Below are 23,820 nucleotides of genomic sequence, written 5' to 3' on the forward strand. Positions count from 1 at the left end.
CATTTCATTGTCAAAGGGAAATGCTAAAGTGCTGTGCAGTTTACTAGAACAGTTTGTGTATATATATGGTCTATCAATTCCCTCCGGAGGTAGCATGGTACCCAAGGCTAAGCTATTATTGGCAGAGAAGAAAGTTTCTGTTGCTCCACTGTGCCAGAGCTCTGCTGTGAATACACATGGAATTAATTTTTTCTGGGGGTATTAGAATGCATGGGGGGTGGGGAACAGCGCCTGTAATTTCTACACAACTTCCACAAGTCAGCTGGCCTAACGCCCATCTGCCTGGAAGAAGACACAGTTCTTTGCCCAGGTAGTGTGACACTGAGGTGCCTACGCTTTACAGCAATGTGCCCCTTGGCTCCAGGTTACTGAAATCAGCTCATCAAGTCTTTCATCCCAGGAGACACAAACCCAATATATAAACAGAGCCTCCCTTTGCACTGCGTCCTTGGAGGGTCCTGTCTAGCGCAGATCATGCTGATCCAACCTGACAAGGGCCACGGATAAAGAGGGAGGCTCACGCCAGACGCATTATAATGCTATTGCTAGACAATATCACAGGAGGGCAACCAGCGATCAAAGAAACCTTTTGCGAGCAGACCTTTTTAAACACACACACACACACACACACACACACAGCCTAGGAAGCCAATAAGTGGCTAGTGCTCGCAGACATTTCACAAGAGCTGGAGAGGGATTGTCCTATCGTGAACACATTGTGTTTACTGTACCATAAATAATGCCTCTTGTGTAATATTCAGCACGCCCCAGCATTTCTTATCCCCTCTTACAACATTTCAACTGTAACTGGCACAGACCTTAAAGAGTTTTGCAATATAAAAATGGTTTTGGTTAGTTCCTCTGTTCCCTCCCTTTGTTTGTTAGAGCGCATAATATAGACTAGACATATACACAGAGACCCATTTATTGTTCATTTTAACCATTGATCTGGGCACCTCTCCAGCTTCGAGGCAGGTGGTTTGATCATATTTGCCTTTACATCTGCGGAAGGTAGGCAAATGAGTCCTTCCCAGCGGCTCATTTTTGAAATTCCGTTCTCTCTCCTCGCTTGCCTTTGACTGTTTTCCGTCTTGCGCCCTGGTGGTTTCGTTTAAGGGGAGAGGCGTGAAGGATAAACCGAAACAGATGCAATGAAACTGTCACCCAAAGCACAACACAGCACAGCGCGCGCACACACACACACACACACTCTTTCTCCCATCCCACCCTCCAAAACTGACAGTCCTCCTCACCCTTCTGGCGATGCCATGGTCCTGAAAGCCCCCCTGTCTTCTCAAGAATCCAAGGGAGGTGGGGTGCAAAGGAAGCTCTGTCTTTTGGATAACCCCCTTTAGCGTCTAAGTAGTAGCACAAAAATTCCTTGTACAATCCTCAAGGCTCCAAAAGGCGAGACTCCAGAAGCTCTGCTCTTCAGATTCCCCCTCCCCCCCCCCACTACCACCACCTCCTGTTGGATTGATATTCTCCACGTCTTTTAGGTTTTCATGACTTGGAGGAAAAAGCACTGCCAGCCCTAGTGGAAACTGAGCAGCGGACGGCCGAGTTAGGCTGTGGAGGACACCTGGGCTTTGATCCCTTGCTTTCTCCTCCTGGAGTGGTGGGGGGGGGAGGGGGTTGGGGGAGGGGGTGTGCATGTGAGTGTATGTGTGGGGAAGAGGTGGTGGGTGACTTCACATTGACATGGTGTTGGCTGAGGCTGGATTGGAAGGTTTTAGCCTTCTAGCTGTGGATTTGCAGTCTATCCTTCTCTATTTTAGGCAAGGGCTGACATCACTAGCTGCTGTTACCCCTATAAATCCCCCCTCCCCCCCCCCAGCCTCTTATTTAAAGAAGGGAAACAAATCCCACCGAGGGAATGCATGGATCCAGAGGAATGATAGCGATTTCAGCTGCTGAGTTAGGGCAGAGATTCAGCCTTGCTCGGTTTTCATTACCTGCCCCCCTCCCCCCTTTGCCAATGGATTTAAAATGCACAGCGGTGAGGTTCAGCGCAGGAGATTAGATCAGAAACATAAAGGACGCGTCTAAACAGCCGCAAACACACACGCTCATGTCCCTTTGCATTGTTCGTGCCGCGCTGCGATCTCAGCAGCTATAAATCTCAGCCGGTCCCTCACGAGGACCCTTCCCAGTCTGCTCGTTAGTTTCTTCTCTTTGTTTCCGTGGCTTTGCCTTCGGGGGGCTGTTGATTGGATTTTCCGGTTAGGAACCAGGGTGGGGGTGCTACCGGGGACCCTGCTGTGGCAGCGCTGGAAGCATAACTGGGAGTGTGGCTAATTAGAGCACATGTTTAGCCTTTTGGCAAACGGGGTGAGTGTGAGACACATTTCTGCAGCAGGTGAAGTATAAGGAGAAAACAAGGGGACGGGGGGAGAGAGATCGCACTGGGGAAAGGGCACGGAAAGGGCTGGAGGCAAAGAGTTAATTTCCCCCTGGTAGATAGACTACTGCCACGTCCATGTCCTTTCAACCTGATTAGCAATCGGATTGGGACTCCAAAGGGGCGGGGTGCGGGGAGGGGTCACACTACTGTATAAATGGGGGGGAGGGAGAGAGAGAAAAGAAAAACACGCAACAGAGAAATAGGAAGCAAGGCAGCAGTTAGAGTTAATGCCGGAGAAGCCTTTTCCTGCATTTCTTCTTTTGAGGCCGGGAATCTTTACCTGATTTAAAATATTAATTTGCATTACTATCAATGAAGAGCCGTACAGAGTGTAAATCAGAAGGCTGGGGGGAAATTCCTCATACGGGAGATCTAAACGTGTCTCTCTCCGGGCCCCCAGTAATAACGTGTCAGTTTCTTCTACCGCTTTTCAACTGGAATGGGGTCCTTGACTTTTTACTTATTCAGGGCCTCATTTTGCAACCCTTTCCCCCCCGAAGGACTCCTTACGCGCAGGAGTAGACCTGTGGAAGTTAAGGGAAATATTCACTTGAGTAACGATAGCAGAATCCACGTTTCTTTCATTCATGATTTGTCTCTCAAGCTGCCAGAACAAGGGGAAAGTGGCGCAAAACCATGTCAATAATGGACCAGGTCAGGTCGATAGATAGATTAAATAAACAGGATCAGATCTGCCTTCAGGATATGAAGCGCGAAAAGACTCACAAGAAACTGCTTAGCTTTTTAGAAACCAGGAATGAGAGGCGAATGTGTGCTTTGGTGATGGCCTTTTCATGTGGTGTGCTTTCAGATGCATATGAAGGGAATCTTTGCAATAATAAAGTATGAATACAGTAAATAAATCTCTCCAATGGGGCTCTGCTGACCTCTGTTGGAGATGTGGGTAAATCAGTACTTCTGGAAGGAGACAGTGAATTGTCTAGCAGATAGTTGAATTGTCCCGTGTTTAGTCAATTTTAAGTGGTTAGTTTCGTTTAGTTAAATTAAAAAGAAATAGCTAAATATGCAGACACTTCCTGATTTATTCTGGAGTCTAATCCCTGCGTTAGAGCTCCTAGAAACAATTAAACGGGGAGAAGCAGCAAGAACACAGATTGCAACGCCACAGCAACTAATTCTGCCAGTGACTCTGGAGCCTCTGACTCTGCCCTCCTGCTGGAATTCTAAAAATAAACAAACCTCTAATCATGATAAGTATTCATAAAAACATAAGAATGGCCATACTGGGTCAGACCAATGGTCTGGTCCATCTAGCCCAGTAGCCTGTCTTCCAACAGTGGCAGGTGCCAGATACTTCAGAGGAAGTGAACAGAATAGGGCAAATCATATTTAAATAGTTCTCCATGAGGAAGGAAGAAAGCTGCACACACGTTCCAGTGTCATTGAATCAGAAAGCTGGTGTTATTTGTCACCACAATACAACATAACTGATCATTTTAAATGGTAGCAATGGTAGGTTGTTATCCTATGTGTGGACTAGGCACTAGAGGGGGATGAGGCATACACTGTGTTAGTGTGTTTTGCCAATATTTGCTGTCAGCAGAGGATAGTAAAGATTCAAGACTCCTACATTCAATTCCAGTTTCCTGAGACCAGTGTGCTATAGTTGTTAGACACTTCTGTCTAGTCCTCCTCAAGCTTCTGTCCCCACCCCCATTTTCTTCTGTCTGTCTCCCATCCAGCTCCTGTCCCCTTCCCTTCTCTTTCTATCCACCTCCTCTGCTCATATTCTACCCAGTCCTACTGGCTCCAGTCCCCTGTCCTTCTATCCACTCACTGGTTTCTTCCTCCCTGGTCCTGCTCCACCACATCACCCCCAGCTCCTGCATCCCTCCCCCTCTGCTTCCATCTGCCACATCATACCCCAACTCCTGTCCCTTTCCTCCTCACTCTCCTCTTCTATCCACCCTCACCCCATGGCTTCTGCCCCAGTCTAATCTTATCCATTCCCCCTCCCCAAACTCTTGCTCCCCTCCCCTTCTGCTCCTATCCACCATCCAACCTAGCTCCTGTCCCCTTCCTTCTCTGCTCCCATCCATCTCCTCCAACCTTTTGCTCCTGCCTGCCTCACCATTCTCCATGTTAGTCAGGCATCCTACTCCTTCTCTTCATGTTGGTCTGGGCACCACCAGGAGGAACACTGGAAACGCAGGAGAGCCAGTCTGCCTATTCTTGGTTCCTGTGCCTGGCATCTCAGCAGCAACTGCAGACAGCAGTTGCAAGGAAAGTCCTGCTCAGTCCTGGACTGGCACATGCTTGATGCAGATAGAATCTTTGGAATTCTTAGCAGTGATGCTGTAGGAATTCTCCACTGAGTTTATGCAAACTGAGATTTTTTTTTCCAGAGGCTTATCACTTGGCCAAATTAGGGCAAATTAACATGGGGACAACAAAAGGCACATCCATGACACCAGGGTGACCCCTCTCTCCCTGCCAAATGTTAAGCCCCTGGTCTGAAGCATATTGATGCTAGAACTTCTCAACCAAACAGATGTAAGAATTTTTTTTTAAATAAGCAAAACAATGTATTTTCCCCTACTCTCATTCTTGGAAATGGCTGACCAGTTTTGCTGAAACTTTCCCAAAACAGTCAGCCTGAGGCAGACACCAGGGGTAGAAAATTTCAACCGGAACAGTTACATTTTTGCAAAGTTATAAGCAACTAAAAACAGCTTCTTATAATGGAAAGCACTGGCCAACCTTAACGATAGGCAGTGCTACCAGCTCCACCTATAATATATTGTGGCAGATGCTAAACTGATGTCAATCAGAGTCTCTTCATTATGGAGTGACATCAATTAACACCAGCTGAGAATCTGGCTTCTGATCTTGGCACTGCCCTCTTAATTCAGGGGTGTCCAACCTTTTCAGCCTGAAGGACCAACATAGTATTTCACTAAAATTAAGGAGCCACAATGTAATACTATGGATAGATTTTCTGCTTTGGTTCATTCCCCCCTTTGCACTGATTAGGCAGTACAAAGGGTCAGACATCACCCACAAGTACTCTGCTGGAGATTACCCCAGAGTAGAAGAGTCCCCAGCAGCCATAGAGTCAGCATAGCTGACTCTTTTGCCTCCCACTCCACAGTCCATGGTGCAGAGGCAAAGGCAAGGGGGCGGGAGATGGAGTGTGCTTTCCTTCATCTATCCCCAGCTGGTGTATGTTGCCAAGGGGACCATAGCCAGCTGGCACAAGTTAGAGCCGACCCCAAGTATGGCAGGGAATCAGGGAGTTGTATATGGTGGTTGGTTCTCAGGTTTTCCTCTTTTTCCACCTTTTCTATATCAAGAAGAGGAGCCATCACTCCCATGGGCTCATGCAGAGCAACCAGACGCCTATCTTGCTTTCCCTTCCTCCCTGGGTGGAACTGGTTCCAACACTTCTATTTAAAAATTGAAACTCAGAGGACACACTATCCATGCAGATTCATATGCAAATTTCCCTCTTAACACAATCAGTCTGCAAGGTCCTGATTTAGAGCCTTGAGTGTCACAAATGCAACAAGTTTGGACATCACTGCCTCACATGGTATTCAAATATAAGCACTTACGTCTGACTAAATCTGCTTGTAGGTGTCTCAAGTGAACATTCAGGTGCCTAAGATGGATATAGCCATTAAATGCAGGTTTAGGGGCCCAAGGATCAAATTAATCACTGGGTAATTCTATTGAAATCAACAAAATTACACCAGGAATGAATTTGGCTCCCTTTTCTTGGCTCCTATAGTTAACTTCAGATGTTCACTCTGCACAATACCATCTTCTACCACGAACACCCCCACTCCTTTTAGAGGTATTTTAAAATGGTAGGCATATGCCAACCTTTCAATCAGATTTTGCCCAAAAGACTTATGAACAGAAGACAGAGAGAAAAACCAGTCATTCCAGTGGACTGAGAGAGAGAGGGTAGAGATTAGCTTTAAATAGGGATCTCTTTATGTAGCTTCTAAAATTCATAGACTTTCCCCCTGGTGCAAATGAATTGCTATCCCTGTTGTGCTATTTCACAGCATTCCTTTAGCAGATGGTGTAGATTCTCACCTGCTTAAAGAGGGACGTTTGAGCCAGTTTAGTATTTTAAAAATAGGTTCTGGTGAAAAAAAGGAGTTGTGATACCAGCTTGTTTTTCAAATGTATTTATTTATTTATTTTGTTAATTATCTGAGCTTTGTGTTTAATTAGCATTTTGCTCAGGTCACACCATTGATTTTGACTGTACGTGAGCCCAGAATACCAGAGCTGTGACAGATTGATCATTTCAACTACTAACTTCCTGTGACATCACAACCACAGGGTCAAGCAGAAGTTGAAGTCTTGTTGGAAGAGTCTCTCATGGGAACTCGCAGTAGCCCCCTCCCTCAAGATATTTAAAACTAGACTCAGAAAGTACTGGTAAATGCTGAAGGGAACAGCCCCTCATTGACCTTTGATCCATGAAGAACTAGCTGACCTACCTTATCAGGGCTTTTCCATCTGTAATTTCTATGAATAGAAACAGGGTGTGTGTATATGTGTGCACGTCTCTGTATGAGGGATTATACATGCACACATATAAACACACAGCTGTGTGGGTGTATGACTATGACTCTGTATGTGTGTGGACCAAAATGGATTACAATTCTTGACCTGAACTCTGACAAACTCTCAGCCTGAGTTGAAGTTTTCATGTCCATCTCCTCTCAGAAGAGATTCAGGGACCTTGCAAAATGAAGGGAAATTGAGTTCTGATGTATGTAACAGGTGTAATGATTTTTACTGCAGGGAGCTATATAACTCATTCTGAAGTTCATTTCTGTAATTCCTTCAGCTGAATCTCTCTCCCTGTATGATGGGGTATGTATGCTATTCCCCATCTGACTCTTGGGTAACCAGTGGGCAGCTGGGTTATGGTCACTCAGATATAGCCAAAGCTCAACCTTTCAGTTTTCCCTGTCTGGTCTGTGAGGGATTGGAACTAGATAGGGAGAAGATAAGTGGCTGAGGAGTGGATATGGCTGGGGATCATAATGCTGCTAGGCCCAGCTGATAGGTATAAAAGCAAGAAGAGGAGAAGTAAAGGCACGACTTAACTCATAATGAGATTTTGCTGTGCTGCTTGGACTCCAGAGCACTGATGATGTTTTATTTGGGCATAGTTTAAATCCAGAAAAAGGAGGAATCTGGGTTCTGATTCTCCTCTCACTCACATTGGTTTAAGTCCACAATAACTGCTGTAGGCAATGCAGTTACTCTGGTGTTACGCTGGTGTCAGTGAGAGGAACATCAGGCCTGGCCCTTCTTTATTTTTGCTTTGGGAGTGAGCGACTCTTACTATTAAGGATAGAGAGATTCACCTTCCCTTTTCTTTCAGCCATGAAAGAGCTCTCACTGGATAGGACACTTTCCAATATACAAGTATCTTCCTTTGTCATACTCTTAGTTCACTCTTTGTTAATAGCCTTAGGAAGAAACACACAATGCTACCATTGACCTACTGCAAGACTGTCCTTTCCACAAAACTGCCACCTAATTACATCTAACCTCTACAGTAAGAGTAGGAAATCCCACACATTCACTGGCAAATAGTTCCTCCCACAGGAGGAATGAAATAGACCTGATTTTTCAAATTTAATTAAGACTTTTTTTTCTTGCCAGGCAGCATGTCAGCCAAACATAGTCTGCTGGCAGATGGATGAATGGGAATTGAACTGGAATGGAAAAATGCAACATGAGAAGTCAGTTGCTGTGGCCATAGCCCTTAAACTTTTGAACTTTGGCAATGCATTTGTCTACTCATATTGTCAATAAGAATAACACTACCCAAAAGATAACACATTGAGTCCCTCTGCCACTGAAAGCAAAATAAACTGCATATTGCTATCTGCCAGCAGTAATTGCCATCATTTTAATCATTTTCAAATCCGTAAATGCGGAGAAACCATTGAGTCCTAACCCTGTCTAACCAAGATTTTCATGGAATCCTAGAAATCAGAGCTGGAAATAGACTAACTAGTTTATCATGACTATCACTCTAACTCTGCAGGATTCAATGAAGAGCTTCACTGATCGTAAATCAAATCAGAACGTGTTAAAGAGATCCACTCCCTTAGGCCTTACTAGGTCTTGGATATGCTCCCCGAGAAAGCTTCTGAAAAATATCATTCAGGTTTTTAATACGTGACGAGGACTTTACAACTGTGTTTAATCATAGTGTTTCTGTGTAGACCAATAACAGAGCTGGATGTATTCAAAAAAGCTGTCAACTGTTTACACCTTAAACCTAATTTGTGCTAATTTTGCCTTTCAGTGTGCACGAACGGCACCCAGTGAGAGCAATGCACATGCATCCACAGGCAGAAAATACCTCTTGGTGGGAGTTATGTGATGGACAAACCCCACACTGGAGAGTTAAGGGTGCAGGAACAATCCTGGGCTTGGGAAACCTTGCTGCCTCATGGGCCAGCTCCAGTTGGAGGAGAGACGTGGAAGGGAGTCTCTCAGCACAGCAGGATGGTAGGTAGAGCGAGACAGACCTGCGCTTGCTGCTGCAAAGGGACAATGCCGGGAAGGCTTTCCCAGGGGACGTCTGCTGCACAGAGCCAAGAATCCCTACCCTGCTGAGGAGGACCAGGGGAGGCATTAGCCAGACTGCCAGTAGTGGACTCCTGCCTTATGATGCTCAAGAGGGCTCTTGGGTTGGGACAGAGTGGAGGGGGAGAGACTGGGTTCCCCTACTGCATAACCGCTAAGCAGGGAGGTTCATCCCACTGACAGTGGGACATAAAAAAGGAGACAGGGACTCTGAATAAAACTGATATCAAACATGGGTAAATAGGTTAAAAAACAAACCTTCATTTAATGTGTACAGTACTTAGGAGGGGGAAAGAATACATCGTACTATGGCAATACAGAGAATACACCATAACAAGCTCCTCCAGAGTAATTACTTCAGGCTACTCTCAAACCTATGCTCCTTTGTGAAATGCACACAGATCCATTTATCCAGCTGACTATAAACCACAGACTGAATTCAGCCATTTCCAGTTGTCCTGCTTATGGGTGTCAGATTCAGGAGCCAAGCACCACCTTCCCACCCAGGAAGACAGGCAGGGTGAGATAAGTCGAAACCCCTCACGGAGAGAGAGCCTGTATTGTAAGTAAAGTGGCCTCACTGAACAGCAGAGCCTATGACAAAATGTCAGGGCATCTCCTTAACCGTCGGTGGGAAGAGAAGCCTAAAGCAGTAGAGACTGTGAGAGAAACTACGAAACTTATAAAAGGCCATTTCCAGAAACAGCTTTTTATTTCATGTTCTTCTCAATCCAGTCCTTGAATGGAATTGCTTTGGTATAACCAGTGTAGAGTTCTAGGCTGCAAGTTTTATCATAGCCCCAGCTCACTAATCCCATCAGGTGCCATTTTAGCTCAGGAGACGCTTTTCCTGGCAACGTTATGGCTGCAATGCCTCCAGTCTCAGCAGGGCAGATGTTAGAAAAGGCAGTGGGGTGCTGCCTGGCACAGAACATGCTGTCAGTGATGATGACCTGGATTCCATTATCCTCATACTGCTGCTCGCACAACAGCGAGTCCACCGTCTGAACAACTCCCATGCGGATTGTATCATTCTTGTAGCTGGGATCCTTAATGTCAGCCAGTATCTTCCAGCCAGTAATCACTATTTTTAAATCCTCTGTGGATGGGTCCAAATCATGAGCAGATGCCAGGCAAATGGGTTGAACATGGCTGCTGATTTTGGCTTTGTCCAGGAGTTTTACAATGGCCATGTCGGAATCAAGCAATATGGGGTCAAAGTTTGGATGCACTAGGATGGCAGAAATCTAGGAAGGAACCAGAGAGGGAAAATTTACAGGATTAATAATGATGGACAATAGAAGAGTGGGAAATCAGTGACCATTTTTCCATGATATTTTCACATTTAATCTCAGCTGATTTTGCACCCCTCAAAGGTTCCTTGTCTATGCTACTCAGTCAAATGCTCTTTCAAATCAAGAATATGCAAAATACTCAAATGCAGTGTTTCAAAGACAACTTTTGCTTGGGATCAAATCAATTTTTACTGACAGCAAAAAGAAAGAAATCATGAAAGGCAATCAATTTTTCAACAAAAATTGGTCCATTTTATGATTGCAATGAAATTGGAGGAGGGAAGAAGGGAAATATATTTCAAGTAGCTTAACCTTTTATTGAGAAAATTTTGCCTAGTCCTTTAGTGGACAATGTCTGACTGCATGTCAGTTTCAGTCTGCAGAAATGTAACAGTGTCCTACAGATGAACTAAAATATATCTTATTGAGTTTCTTCCAATAACTCACCCCAAAAGAAAGAGTTAATGCATTATGCAATATATAACTTTAGAGCCTAATCCTTTATCCCTTACTGGGCTGATAAGATGTTGTCAGAAGAAAACTCCAGGCAGCAGAATAGGGAAAGACTTTCCTATCAAGAATAGTAAAATACTCTGGATGGGCAGAGGAAGGTGGGGTTAGGTACCAAAATAAAGCAGAAAGTTGAATATAAAATAAGAAACAAAGTAACTGTATTTTATTGGAGAGAACATATTAATGAACTCAAAAATCAAAAAGAAAAACACAATCAAAACTGCTGAGTTTCTCCTGATTTTGATATGAAACCATTAGTCTACCCAGGTTAGCTTGGAAAATCAATTAACCCATCAAATTACTTTGAGACCTGGGCCTGAACTGTTATCTATGGATCTGGAGTCAGATCCGAACTTCCCCAAAGTTTGGAGTTGTTTAGATCTGGGGCTGAAATGTAAAATGAGTTGATGGTCACAGACCAGGATCAGTGGACATGTGTCTCCCTCCCCGAAAGCACAATCACTGGTTGGCACTGGCTGGCATCCCTTTTTTTTTGGAAATCTCAGCCAAGAGACCAGCTGAACAATTCTATTCATCCCTATTTGTCAGGAGTGAGGGATGTTAATGGGATGATGTGCAGGGAAGCTTGCAATGCTGCTGCTGCCCCTCCCATGCCATAAGAGTTCTGTCAATGAACATGGGACTTCAGGCTCCAGGAATGTCAAAACAAAAGTATGCAAAATATATAATACATATTCCTAAGAATGGGCTTTTTTCTCTTCATGCAAGATGGACCACAGGGTGATCCAGGTCTGTATCTCTGTCAGCACTTCTCCACTCCCATCTGAATGCCTTACTCACCTGTAAGTTCTGGATAGTCTTCTCATTTCGGTCGTCGTCCCTGTAGAATTTCCCCAAGACCACTTTGAGTTCCGCTGTCTTGAGGACAGTGATCTTCCCCAAGTCAGTGACACAGTGAGCTGCCACCACGACAGTGCGCTCATTCACCAGGGCCCCACTGCAGATCAGGATCCACGCCCCCTTCCGGAGGCTCATCTCCTTTACCCCATTGGCTTTCCGATAGATGGCTGCTTGCCAGGGCCATCTGATAGATGAAGTCTTTTGAAGAGTGATGTTTTCTGTTTTTCCACAGACTGTAAAAATATGAACCTAGGATGAGCTGATTTTTTTTCCTCAAGAATCTGAATGTCTCCACTTCCTGATTCCCAACTATGGTGCGCCTTAGGGTACTAAACTTTATTGGTTAGCACCAGGAAAATGTTTACCAATTAACCCTTAGATCAGCCTTGCAACATTCTACTCACCCACAAACACCTTGAGAATTTTTATTTTTAAAGGGTGACTAAAATATTATTAGTTTTTTTCATTCTCATTGGAATTCCTCGTAAAAGGTGGGAAGGTAAATTTTGCATCTGAACTAGTAATTTTCCATTACAATTTTGTAAGACTGCCCTATAACAATATAACTACATAAAGATATGAAAGAATCAGGATGACACCACAGCTGTGTGAAAATTCCACCCTAAAACCCATCTTAAGCAACCACACAAGAATCGACCAGAAATGGGTCATCTCGTAGAAATGGGCTTTATGCAACTAAAGACTGAAAAAAATATTTCTAGATACTTGAGATGAGCCCAAACCAAAATCCCAGATCCAAAACCCTCTGAACTTTTGTTTGGATCTGAACTTTACAGTTGGCCCTATGCCAATAATGGGCTGTCCCAAATCTCCAGATTTGCATAGCCCCTAACTCTGAGCTAATTCGTACCCAGTTCTGAACTTTGCAAAATAGTCCCATCCTCAGCAGGATTGAGTAAAGGGAGTAGCCTCTTAAAAGTTCACTGGTTCCACTTTATTGCTTTTGGTCTGATGTATTTGTAAATTATCTGCCAAAGCGCAGAGACAAGTGAAAAATTGAATTTGCTCTAAGTGGGAAAATGTGAATAATAGGAAAATGTTTCCAAATCATAGGCAAATTACAAAACTGAAAGCTTGACTCCTCACTTGGTGTCATCAACAGAAGTTCTGCTGTGGAGTAGAAAGAGTCATCTATCTTCCCAGTGTCATTGCGCCTTCTCGCCCAGCTGGGAGCACAGGCAGCCTACATTGTTAGGAATCTCCATTTATCTAAGATGCATACATGCCCCCACCCCCAGAAGATGAGTATTTCTTTTCTTCTTAACAACTCACTTGGAATGCATGTGGCAGCCCGCCCACTCCATTTTCCTGTCTTCAGACAGGTTCTCCTGCTGCTTCCCAGGCGGCGGTAGAAGGGAGAAATGCAGTCATACTGAAGCTGAGTGTGCAAATGCTGGTACCCTGGAGGCAGGTCTCCAAAGGGCAGCATTGGCTTCTTGGTTGGATATATTTCGAGCTTCTGTTTGCTGAATGCAGAAGAGTAGAGTTGATGCAAAGGCGTCTCCCTGTTTCACCATACAAGAAACATGGGGAAATGATAATATGATAAAAAACGATCATGATCATTGCTTTATCATCAGCTGCACTATGCACCATTTTAAAACGTAAGGGCTTTGCTTATTTGCTGGAAGCAAAAGGCAAAAAACTCTCCAACACAGTTTAGCAGAATTCCCATTTGCAGCTCAGCCTTTATATAGACGGGTTTTTTTTTGTTTTTGTTTTTTTAGTTTACCTTTTCTGGAGTGTCTCCAGTTACATAGGAATATTTTGTGGATAATAGTTCATGTTATCACCATTTGCAAAAGACATGTGATGCTGCATTTTTCAATGGAAAAATTATACTCAAATTGGGTGTTGCTATAATTAATTTTCACTAGAGAGGAGTTTAGACTCCTTCTTTTTCGCTAGTGAACATTATAATAGGCAGTATTGGGAAAAGATTCAGACTAAACTATGTTGATAAAGTAGCTTGATTTAGCAATTAACAGAGATGATTACCATACTGGAGAGAATGTATAATTGCACCAATCACTAAATTTTAGTTTAGGGATTGCACTGATTTGATGAAGTATGGGACCTATTTTTAATGTTTAAATGTGCTCTAAAAATGAAATTAACCATTCTGAATTTGTACTATGAACTTTACAAAGTTAATATTTTAAATCCTTCATTCATGACAACTACATGATCTCTGTGAGAAACCATTTGGAAGTACATGAAGGTCTGATTGCTTGTGGGGAAACCTATTGAAATCTGCAAAAATGGACAGGAAATGAGTTTCCTGTGAGATTGCTGCTACCTGTTGCAGCCAGTCGAGCTAGAAATGCCTGGGGAATAGATTTTTCTCATGGTACGTTATGATTTTTCTCCTGATAGCATATATCCCTTAAGGTCCCAGAGAGACAGATTGTCTTATATATGTGGAAACTGTCAGATTACATGTGACACCCCCTCAAAGCCAAGATACTAAGGCTGAGAGCAGTGGCAGTAAAGTCCATTTCTTTTCTTTAAACAAGACGACGTCTGAATAGGAAGGATGGTCCAGTTGATAGGGCACTAGGTTAGGACTTCTGACGCCTATGTTCGGTTCCCTCTTCAGCTGCCAACTTTCTGTGTAACAGCAGATAAATCACTTTCTCTGCCTCCGTTCCCCATCTGTACAAATGAGGATAATACTTCCCTACTGCATGGGGATACAAGTTCAATTCATGGGTGTGAGATGCCCAGATACTATGGTGATAAGGGCCAAATATGTTCCTTGGTGGCATGTGTTTTAAGCAGTGTAAATCCTTTTTTGGGGGGGGAGGGGGGGGGCAGAGTCTGAAGATATTGGTCATGTTTGCACTGCCACTAAAAACATACAAGGTCAGCACTGCAGAGGGGCACAAAACCAAAAAATACTAATGGTTATAAAAAAAATTACTCTGAACATGGCAGAATCCCCAGACAGATTTGGGTTGGGTTCTTTCTGAGAAATGAGCAAAAGTTCAGGGCAGGCCCTGATTTTTTTCTGACCAAGCTTTCCCATCCCTATCAAGCCCAGCTTCCTACCATATCATGGTAGGGTGATGGTGCCTATTGCAACAGACCACCCTAGGATGCCTTCCCCCTTCACCCCCAGTTTCCTCAGTAAGACCCCACAGTCCCAAGGAATCTCCGGGGAACCCCTGCTGGCTGTTACAAAGATCACAACCCTAATTCTGGCTGCATCCCATAGGGGGAATAAACGACAAACGTTCTTAAAATTGAGGCATTACAATCTCACCTTGACTGAACCTGCATTGGAAGCACTTTCTGTCTCACCAGGTCAGAGATCTTTGGCTCTCTGCAGGCTAAAAAAAATACAGTGTTGCACAATCCTTTTCCATGTTCAGAGCTCAAATGTTATGCTTCAGATACCTGTCCACCTTTCCTGTCACTAGCAACAATGGACTGGATGAAGAGAAGAGGCAATAAGTAGATATAGTTATATGCATTAAAATATATGTGGTAACACCCCTGTTGGCCCTGTTATAGAGAGATCTGATGATTATGTTACTGTATGTTTCTCTAAACAAATGCTCACTGTTGGAATGATAATTATTTTGTCTCGGATATATACATGGCAAGGGTTTTGTAAACCGGTTAAACCTGCCTAAATAAATGATAGATAGCAAAAGCTGGGATCCTCAGCTAGTCTCTTGTGGTATATTACATTCCCGATAGACACTGAAAAGAGTTGAGCTCTCTCTCTCTCTCTCTCAAACTCTTTTCAGTGTCTACCAAGAATGTGATATACCACAAGAGACTAGCTGAGGAGCCCAACTTTTTCTCTGCCCCTAAAAATACTTTTTCTGTTGCTCTATCTATCTACCCCATTTGCCAGGCATCCATCTTTGTAATATCTGTGTGTCTTCTGCCTTAGGCAGGTATAATAGTTTTAGCCATAGAGAGAGAAATGACCACCAGTGTTTTTGCAGAGCAATAATTAAAAGACCACAGCAGATTATTTGCAATCTGAGTGAACTTTTGTTAAAATAGAATTAAAATATATAATCACCATCTGCCTAGGCATACATGGATAATCCAGATGATTGGGCACCTGGCATGAAAATAGTAGGATGTTACAGATAGCTGCCAACCTGTCATCTTGTACACCCGTCTGAGAGGTGCCTAATTCGAACGAGCATAACAAGTTGACTCAAATTTGCCTAAGATAACAGACGGGGGAATCCCAGGACTTTAAATTATGTATATTATAATTATTTTGGGGGGGAGATAGATATTTGATGGGTCCTTAATAATTCAGCTGATTGTGCCAAGATCTCTTTCCCTCCAGTAAAGTGGATGAACTGAGGGATTCTTGTTGGATGTGGTTCATCTGTATGTTTGAGAAGTCATACACTGTGGCATTCTACAATACTTAGTTGCATTTGTGATTAATAACATATGTTAAACCTTCGGTAATTGTTAAAGTTAACATCAATCAAAAGGGTTAGAGGGAAAAGGTACTTTCTATCAATGGAGCACTTAACACAATGTGCAGCAAGGGTGTTTAAGCCTTAAAATACAGAACAAAACCCCAAAAGGATAAATAATTGTCCTTATAATATTTCATTTTGTTTAACAAAAATCTGTTAATATGTATTACAAAATTCTCTCTTTTGGGGGAAATGTTTAGATAGTTCCCGACACACATCCTTCCTCTTGTTGTGGTTCCCATCACATGTCTATTAGACCCTGAATCAGCAAAGCACTTAAACACATTGCTTAAGTGCTTTGCTGAATGCAGACGGATTGCTGAACCAAGTCTTGAAACACTGCAGACTGTAAGCCTGATCTTGCAAACCCTTACTTATGTAAGGAGTCCTGTTGACTAAGCCTGATTGAAAACTGGACCTTGTGACAGCAAGACTAATAATTCCTTATACAGAATAGACCTTTCTTCATCTTCCAGTTCTTCCGTGGTCTTCTTTGATTCACTGACACTACCCATACCTGATTCCAGTATGAGGGTAGGGAAAACAAAGGTGTTGGGGGAAATGAGATAAATTCCTATCCTTTCTTAAAGGAAGAACCTTCTTCTGGAATCACTACCATCTTCCCTGGCTGAGTTCAGCAGCCAGAGAGCGTGGGCAGACTATCAGCTTCAGTATCAGGTGCCAATCTGATTGATTACACACACTTTTATTGAAGGTGTTTAGAAAACAGATAGTTTAGCCAGAAAATAATATACAAAACAAACTCCAGGTAAAACATATCAGTTTTTATGAGCTGGAGCAAAGAGACTGAAAACTACCTTTTATGCAGATTGGTTGTTTCCCTGACCACTCTCCATTGTCTTCGCAGGTCCTCTGCTCATTACCACTAAGAACGTATGAGTTGTTACAAAAGAAAGCAATGACTGTGCCGATTTTTGCGTAGCGTCCGCTCACTAGCCCAGTGTCTTCCACCACTCTTCTGTAGCCATTGAATGGGCCACCAGGGTCTGAGCAGTTTTTTTCTTGTAGAACTAACAATGAGAAAAAAAAGTAAACATTTTTCACAGAGAATTAATTGTGAGCCCCTGATCATTTGACATTTCACGCCGACAGTGCTACACAAAGTATACTTAATTTACAATTAATGTTTTAAACTAAACGTGATGCCAGGACTAGTCAGCAACAAATATTAAAGGGACAATGTCAATGTAGAAGTCTTAGCCTAGAAATAATAACCATACTGCTAACAGCACCATAGGTTTTTAAAAGCTGAAAGGTTTTAAATCGAAAATAATTTTAAAAATCAAATTTAGGCCTCAGTCCTATAAAATGTTAGGCATAAGCTTAACTTTACACACAGTGAGTTGTTCCATTGGCTTCTACAGGACTACTTACAGTGCATAAAATTAAGCATATACATAAAACTTTGCAGGATCAGGGTCTTATTGCACCATTTTTCCTGTTTTATTTACTTTCCACATTTCACTAGGTTTGGATAATGAAACTAGATTACTTAGGTTCAGTTTCTTTTTTCTCTCTCTCTTTTTTTTTAAGCACAACAGAGATCTTAACAATGCAGGGAAATACTGAAATATAAAGAACACCGATTTTCTCTGAAATAAAGAGCAAACATGAAAACGTTCTTATTCACTTGAGGTTCTGTCTACAAAAAAAACTTTTCTTCCTCAATCCCCTCCCCATTTTTCTTTTCCCTTTATTTGTTTTGTTTTTCCTCCTACCCTTTACTGCTTTTTTGTGGCTTACAACTAGTTGATTATGTTCCTTAAAGTGATATTTTTCCCTACTCTTTATTTTTTTCAGCTTTCTGCTGTTTGTGTTACCCATTTAGAAGCTCTGAAATAAAAAGAATATTTCCCATTAATATTGTCCATTGGCAATCATTGATTTTCCCCCCGCTGCTTTTCTTATGAGACTGAAATTAATGTGTATTTTTTGCATCATAGATATGGTCAGTGCAACTCCCCTCTGTTTTCCTGAACTGGGCATAAGTCTTCATTTTCCAGATACGTCCTGGCAAAGCACTTAACCACGTGACTAGCCTTAAGCATATTATTTTAAATCCATCCCTATTCTACACAGTGCTTAAGTATGTTCTTTTTACATTAACTTAAATGGGACTTAAACATGTGACCAAAGTTAAGCATATGTCTGAGTGTCTGAGTGAATAGAGATGGACTTGATCACCTGCTTAAAGTTAGGCACATGCGTAAGTGCTTTGCCGAATCAGGACCATATTGAAGAGGCAGGAAGAGGTGGAGCTGAGCTCTCTCACATCCAGGAGAGGGAGAGGAAGGAAGCTCTATGCCTGCTTTTAGTTTAGTTCCATCATTCTCCCTCTTGCTTTACTCCTGATCACATATCACAGATTAATTTCATTCCTTCACAAGACCTTGTGGCTGGTACATTGCTAGTGGTCATGTCTCACAATACCACTCCCATCACCATGTGATCTCACAGATATGGAGATGGGGAATTAAGATACCTGATGTGCCTGTCTATAGTTACCCTACAAATATTTGACCTGCCTACAGGCACTGACCAGGCTGCCATCTAGTCTGTCATTCCTATAGGAAAGTAGGGTAGGACAGGCAGAAACCACATCACATCAGTGTATCCTTGTTAAGAAATCACACAAAGGAGCCTTTTTTGTAAACTATTTTTCATAGTAGCATCCAGCCTGGTTGCACTGAGTAGTTAGTAGAGCCCTTGTATTTCAGAAGTACCTGAACTTCTCTGAACCAAGTAAGCTAACTGCCTCCACTTGAAAAGGGCCTTCTTCTCCTATCTGACCCTGCATATTGCTGACTTTGTGACAGCACTATCATTTCTACGGTGTCAGACTGTGACAGAAGTTAAGTATAGGGCTATGACTTATCTGATGGATTAAACAGAAGGAGAAGCCAGTTGGGAAGAACATACTTCTTACAACATAGATAGCTTCAATAAGAGACAAGGCTAGGGGCAGACCAAGTTATAGACTAAAGAGGTGTAGCCAATGTCATCATAATGTTAGGGACACTGAAGTTACTCATAGACCAAACTCCAAAACATTTATTTCAGTTGGAGAATTTCTATCCATCCCAAAGGATGTCCTTAATTGTTCTTCCTGATCTCCAAGAGCTCTTCTAAAGGAGTTCCCAAACATTCCCAAGAATATTTTGCATTGTTTGCCTCAGCATCTTTTGGAAAGCCCTACTCCAACCAGTGCAAAGGATTCTGGAATCTGGGAACAAAAGCTGTCCAGTGGGAAACAACTGAAACAGAAGCATCTTTCTGGAAGAAGAAATATATACAGGACACTGTTTGGCTAGGGGGGTGGAAAGGAAAGATTTGAATCTTCAATGGCAGATCTAAGGTTTGCCTTCATACTATCAAGGCAACATTAACCAAAAGTATTTTTCTTTTTCTAGCATGACTGTCCTATTGCTATGTTACTCTGTTCTCCCCACAATGAGCCATTTAATCACTGCCACAGAGTGCAACAAACCTCTTCAGAAGAAACACAGTAGTGCTGGAAATAGCTATTAATTAATGCACAAGACACATGGTCCTCTTTTGTATTTCAGGTTCTAGAAATTATGCAATCATGGTCCAAGCCCAGCAGTCTTTGCTTAGGCATAGATGAAACAATGGGAGCTTTGTTTGAGTAAGGATTGCAGGCCTGGGCACCAAGATAGTAAATTAATATCCACTATGGTGTCTTAAAAATACAGAGATGAAAGAACATTGTGTTAAGTCATGGATGTGCCCAATTCCAAGTGAGATTTGGACATTCCAATATTTAAATCCCAATAGCTTGTTTTAATGACAATACAATGGGTTAGGCATGATAAGAATCAAAACTTAAAGCAACCTTACCACATTCATGATGATGTGTTGACCAACTCCCATCAAGCTGACAGTAGGCAACACGGCTGCCTTTTAAGTTGTAACCTGCGTTGCACTTGAAGTAAACCTGGGCCCCGTATTTAAAGTCATCTCCTTCCACAATACCATGAGCGGGAGCACCTGGAGTCCTACACATCACCACTGACAGTTCAGATATTTCAAAAAAATCCACTTTATTACAAAAACAGGACTGTGTTAGGAAGATATTTTATGTAGAACATTAAAAAAATAGCTTAAAAATGGGCACAGGAGTCAAAATTACAAGACCAGGTACATGCAAGTTCTTTCAAAAATTCACTTAGGTCCTGATCCTACAAACACTTATGCATATGCTTAACTTTCGGCACATAAGTGGTACCATTCAGTTCAATGGGATTAATCATGTATGCTAAGGTAAGCACATGCCTGAGTGTTTGCAGGACTGGGGCCATAACTTGCTGAAACTGTCCCTATTTGAAGCTCCCTCCATCTCAATAGGAGTTTTGAATGAAGTACCCTGTTGGTCAACAGAGAAATACAAGATATAACTTAGAACCTGGAAACCCCAGTTTTGAAATTCTTTAAAATTCTTGTTTCAGCTTTCACATACTCTTTAATATTTCTCACTCACATCTAAAAGCATGTACAGCTGTGTTTTGTGGGGCCCAACAACAACTGTTAAAAATGGACCTTGTCATTTACCATAATGCAATATTTACCATTGCCACAGTATTTTCTATATTGGGATATACTGAAAAATCCCAATAAATGTAATTATTGCAGATAGTAAATGTGCAGGTCACAGCACCCTTTGTACACTGGTTGGCTGGGTAGCTTAATAACACCAAGGAAGAATGTCTCCAAGGGCATAATAGAGAACAGAAGATTCAGTGTCTCTCTTTTTCTGTGTATCTACAATTCGCTGAGAACAGATGCACCATTGAAGTCAATTGGGCTCCACGCAGGTGTAGCCCTGCAGGATTAGGGCTTTACTTGTTTCAGTGGTACCTGTTATCTTGTTTTATAAGAGCAGTTGTGGCCCATAACGATGGTAGTCTCAATGCAGATGGGTGCCAGACAGATCTTTCCTGTTTCACACTTCTTTCATAGGATTATGAATTTTTCTTTTACTATGTTACTATTTCATTAACTAGAAGTGTAAAGAATATTATTACTTATTAACTGATGGCCAAATCCTGTTCTTATTGATGCCAATGGCAAAGTCTCTCTCAGGGTCCAATCCTGTAATCCTTACTCATGACACATGCGAGTAGACTCACTGAAGTCTGTGCAACTACTCACATAAATAAGGACTATTTATGTGAGTAAGGTTTGCAAGACCAGGTCTGAATGTCACACCATTCACAAGCATCAAGGGTCCATAGAATTCTGACCATTCTGAGAAATATTACACACTTCAAGCAATCATTTGGCAATGTGGCTCAGTGCCACTATCCGTGAGCCTTGGGAGAGAAAACCATTGGACATTTAGTAACTAGAAAAGACCTCAAATCCAAACACTCCCAAACTTGGTGGGTTCAGAGTTTAGACTTGGACATATCCTTATCCAGAACACTCCAAATGGTAACCCTAAAAATTGAGCAAAAAATCTTTTATATCATTATGGTTCCTAGTTGATAGCTTTACATATGTAAAGCAAAGAGAGCAGAGGGGGATGTATTCATCATACTGTTTAAGCATTTTTTCTAGGTATTTTGAAATTTCTAAACATAATTTTCCTGCCCAGATGTGGTCTCTCTATTCTCAGTCACTCTTCATATCTTTCTTGGAATGCTAATTTATTCCATCATGCTCCTAATTTTCCTCTCTAAATATAAAGTCATAACAGACTTGTCAACTGCCATACATTTAAAAAAAAAGGGGGGGGGAAGCACTATAAATATCTGTGAAACACACTCAGAATTAGTCTTCCTCTCCCATATAAGGCTTTCTGCATCTCTGGTAGTCCTAACCAATATCCCATATCAGCTCTACACTATTTTTCAACCAGTTTAAATTGTGCTTCCCAATCTTTGGGATACACTCGGACAGAATCTTTGTCCAGCTACAATAACTTTTTCTGGGAGAATATCACAGACTCAGGGTATCTTTCTTGCTTGATATCCTACTTGATGATCTTCAGTTTCTAGTCCTGTTCATTACATTGGTTTCCAGTCTGGTGACCTTCTTAGCTTTGTCCATCTCAAGGTTCTCTTTAACAGTTCAATTCCATTATCTTGGTACAACACCCAACATCAAAATTATGAGCTAGATTGCACTTGTGCATGGGATAAGTTAATAAAGACACTGGGACCAAAAGAAATGAGCACAGGTTTGGAAGTCCTGAGTTCTAATCATAGCTTGACCACAGACTCATGGTGGGGTCTTGGTAAGTTATTTTGCTTTCTATATCCCCCAGATGAGGATAATAAAACTACCTACCTCACAGAAATGGTGTGAGGATTAGCTAATATCTCTACAGTGCTTTCATCATATTATGGCTGAGTATTATTAATAAAGACATTCCTTTTGTTACCTATATTTTTACCTGCTGTGTGTCTGTTCCCTTCTGACACAACAGTCTTTCAAACATTTATCTCACTTCTGTCCTTTGCTTACACTTTGCCACTGTAAGTGCAGAATTAGTCGATCATTTTGTATGTTAGTTTTTGTTGTCATCAAAATAATCAGATTTTATATCCCGGTGCATTCATCAGATTGCACTATTGTAGCTGAGTCCTGCATTGTTCTCTAGAATATCTGGACTGGCAGTCGTAATAAAGTTACCCTGATAGCATCCTTTACCCTTCTGAGTTTCTCTGTTGTTTTGTTCCTTTCAGCTTCTCTTCTTTTTCATCCTTATTCCCTACTGTATTTTAAACAGTTCCATTGGGCCCTTATCCTTTTCACCTCATGGCCACTTTTTGCAATGAAATCTCCACTGATGATCCTGAAAGAAAACCTAGCACCTTGTGTACTTCCTATAATTCTTTCCTTTCATTATCTGGATGGCTGCCTGTCAGGTGCATGAACCTGATTGCTTCTCATCTCCCTCAGATTGTACAACACATGCAATTGAATTTTAGGATGGTCTTCTTTGTCTGAGATATTTTGTTAAAGCCTTTCAACATTCTCAGCTCCTTTCAGAATACACCCAACCCCTCCAGTTGTCTGTGCAGCTATTTCTCAAAAGTTTTTAAAAAAAGTAATGGACTACTTTGTGAAAGTAGATGTCATTTATACCTAACCCTGTGCCATGCAATCCAGCAAAATGTCCAGCCATCTGTGCCTGGTTCTATTTATAATTCTCTTTAGCGACTGACCTCTGTCGGAGATCTGGTTTTAAGTCAAACTCTCACTCTGAAGCACGATCAGCCTGAACCTGCCAGCTGCTGAGGATCAGGTCCTCTCTCTAAAATAAGCGATTCCTATTATCCTGTGATTCTAGCTTCACACCTTTGGGGATTCTTAAGTAATTACGGCTTTCACATGCTGATCAGATGTAGCATTAGTTGGCTACAGTGGACCAGAAGAAGGAAAACCCTGTCTTGATAAACTATAGGAGGAAGACTTTCTCTCTGAGTCAAGCAAAGGCATCAATAGCCCTTATCCTACTTCTAAGTCTAAGGGAGCAACTTGGTGTTAATGCAATGTCCCCCGTTCTGTCATATACCCTGGCAGTCACTGCCAAGCTTTTCAGACGATAACATTTTCTCCCACAGCACTTTTTCAAGCTATGTAGATGCACCACCAGTGTGATGGCCACACTAGTTGGAGGTAGAGG

At 42.2% G+C, this 23,820-nt stretch overlaps 2 protein-coding genes across 4 annotated transcripts in view; both read right to left on the minus strand.

The window, feature by feature from the left end:
• SLC1A2 (solute carrier family 1 member 2) overlaps positions 1-1,463 on the minus strand; it is a 114,004-nt gene extending 112,541 nt beyond the window's left edge. The window contains exon 1 of the mRNA XM_074955275.1: positions 1,254-1,463. Within this exon, the coding sequence (XP_074811376.1) occupies positions 1,254-1,270 (17 nt within the window). The 5' untranslated portion in view covers positions 1,271-1,463. The remainder of the gene's footprint in view (positions 1-1,253) is intronic.
• A 7,830-nt stretch (positions 1,464-9,293) lies between these two features.
• PAMR1 (peptidase domain containing associated with muscle regeneration 1) overlaps positions 9,294-23,820 on the minus strand; it is a 75,180-nt gene continuing 60,653 nt past the window's right edge. For 2 of the 3 annotated variants that reach the window (XM_074956991.1, XM_074956990.1), the window contains exons 7-12: positions 20,028-20,198; positions 16,967-17,179; positions 14,954-15,020; positions 12,961-13,193; positions 11,608-11,900; positions 9,306-10,245 (exon numbers count right to left, since the gene is read on the minus strand). In XM_074956991.1, coding sequence (XP_074813092.1) covers positions 9,709-10,245; positions 11,608-11,900; positions 12,961-13,193; positions 14,954-15,020; positions 16,967-17,179; positions 20,028-20,198 — 1,514 coding nt within the window. In that variant the 3' untranslated portion in view covers positions 9,306-9,708. Of the gene's footprint in view, positions 10,246-11,607; positions 11,901-12,960; positions 13,194-14,953; positions 15,021-16,966; positions 17,180-20,027; positions 20,229-23,820 lie in introns of all 3 variants that reach the window. The other variant, XM_074956989.1, reaches the window with a different exon arrangement.

This window comes from Natator depressus, chromosome 6 (assembly GCF_965152275.1).
Source record: "Natator depressus isolate rNatDep1 chromosome 6, rNatDep2.hap1, whole genome shotgun sequence".
In the NCBI taxonomy this organism is placed as follows: Eukaryota; Metazoa; Chordata; order Testudines; family Cheloniidae; genus Natator; species Natator depressus.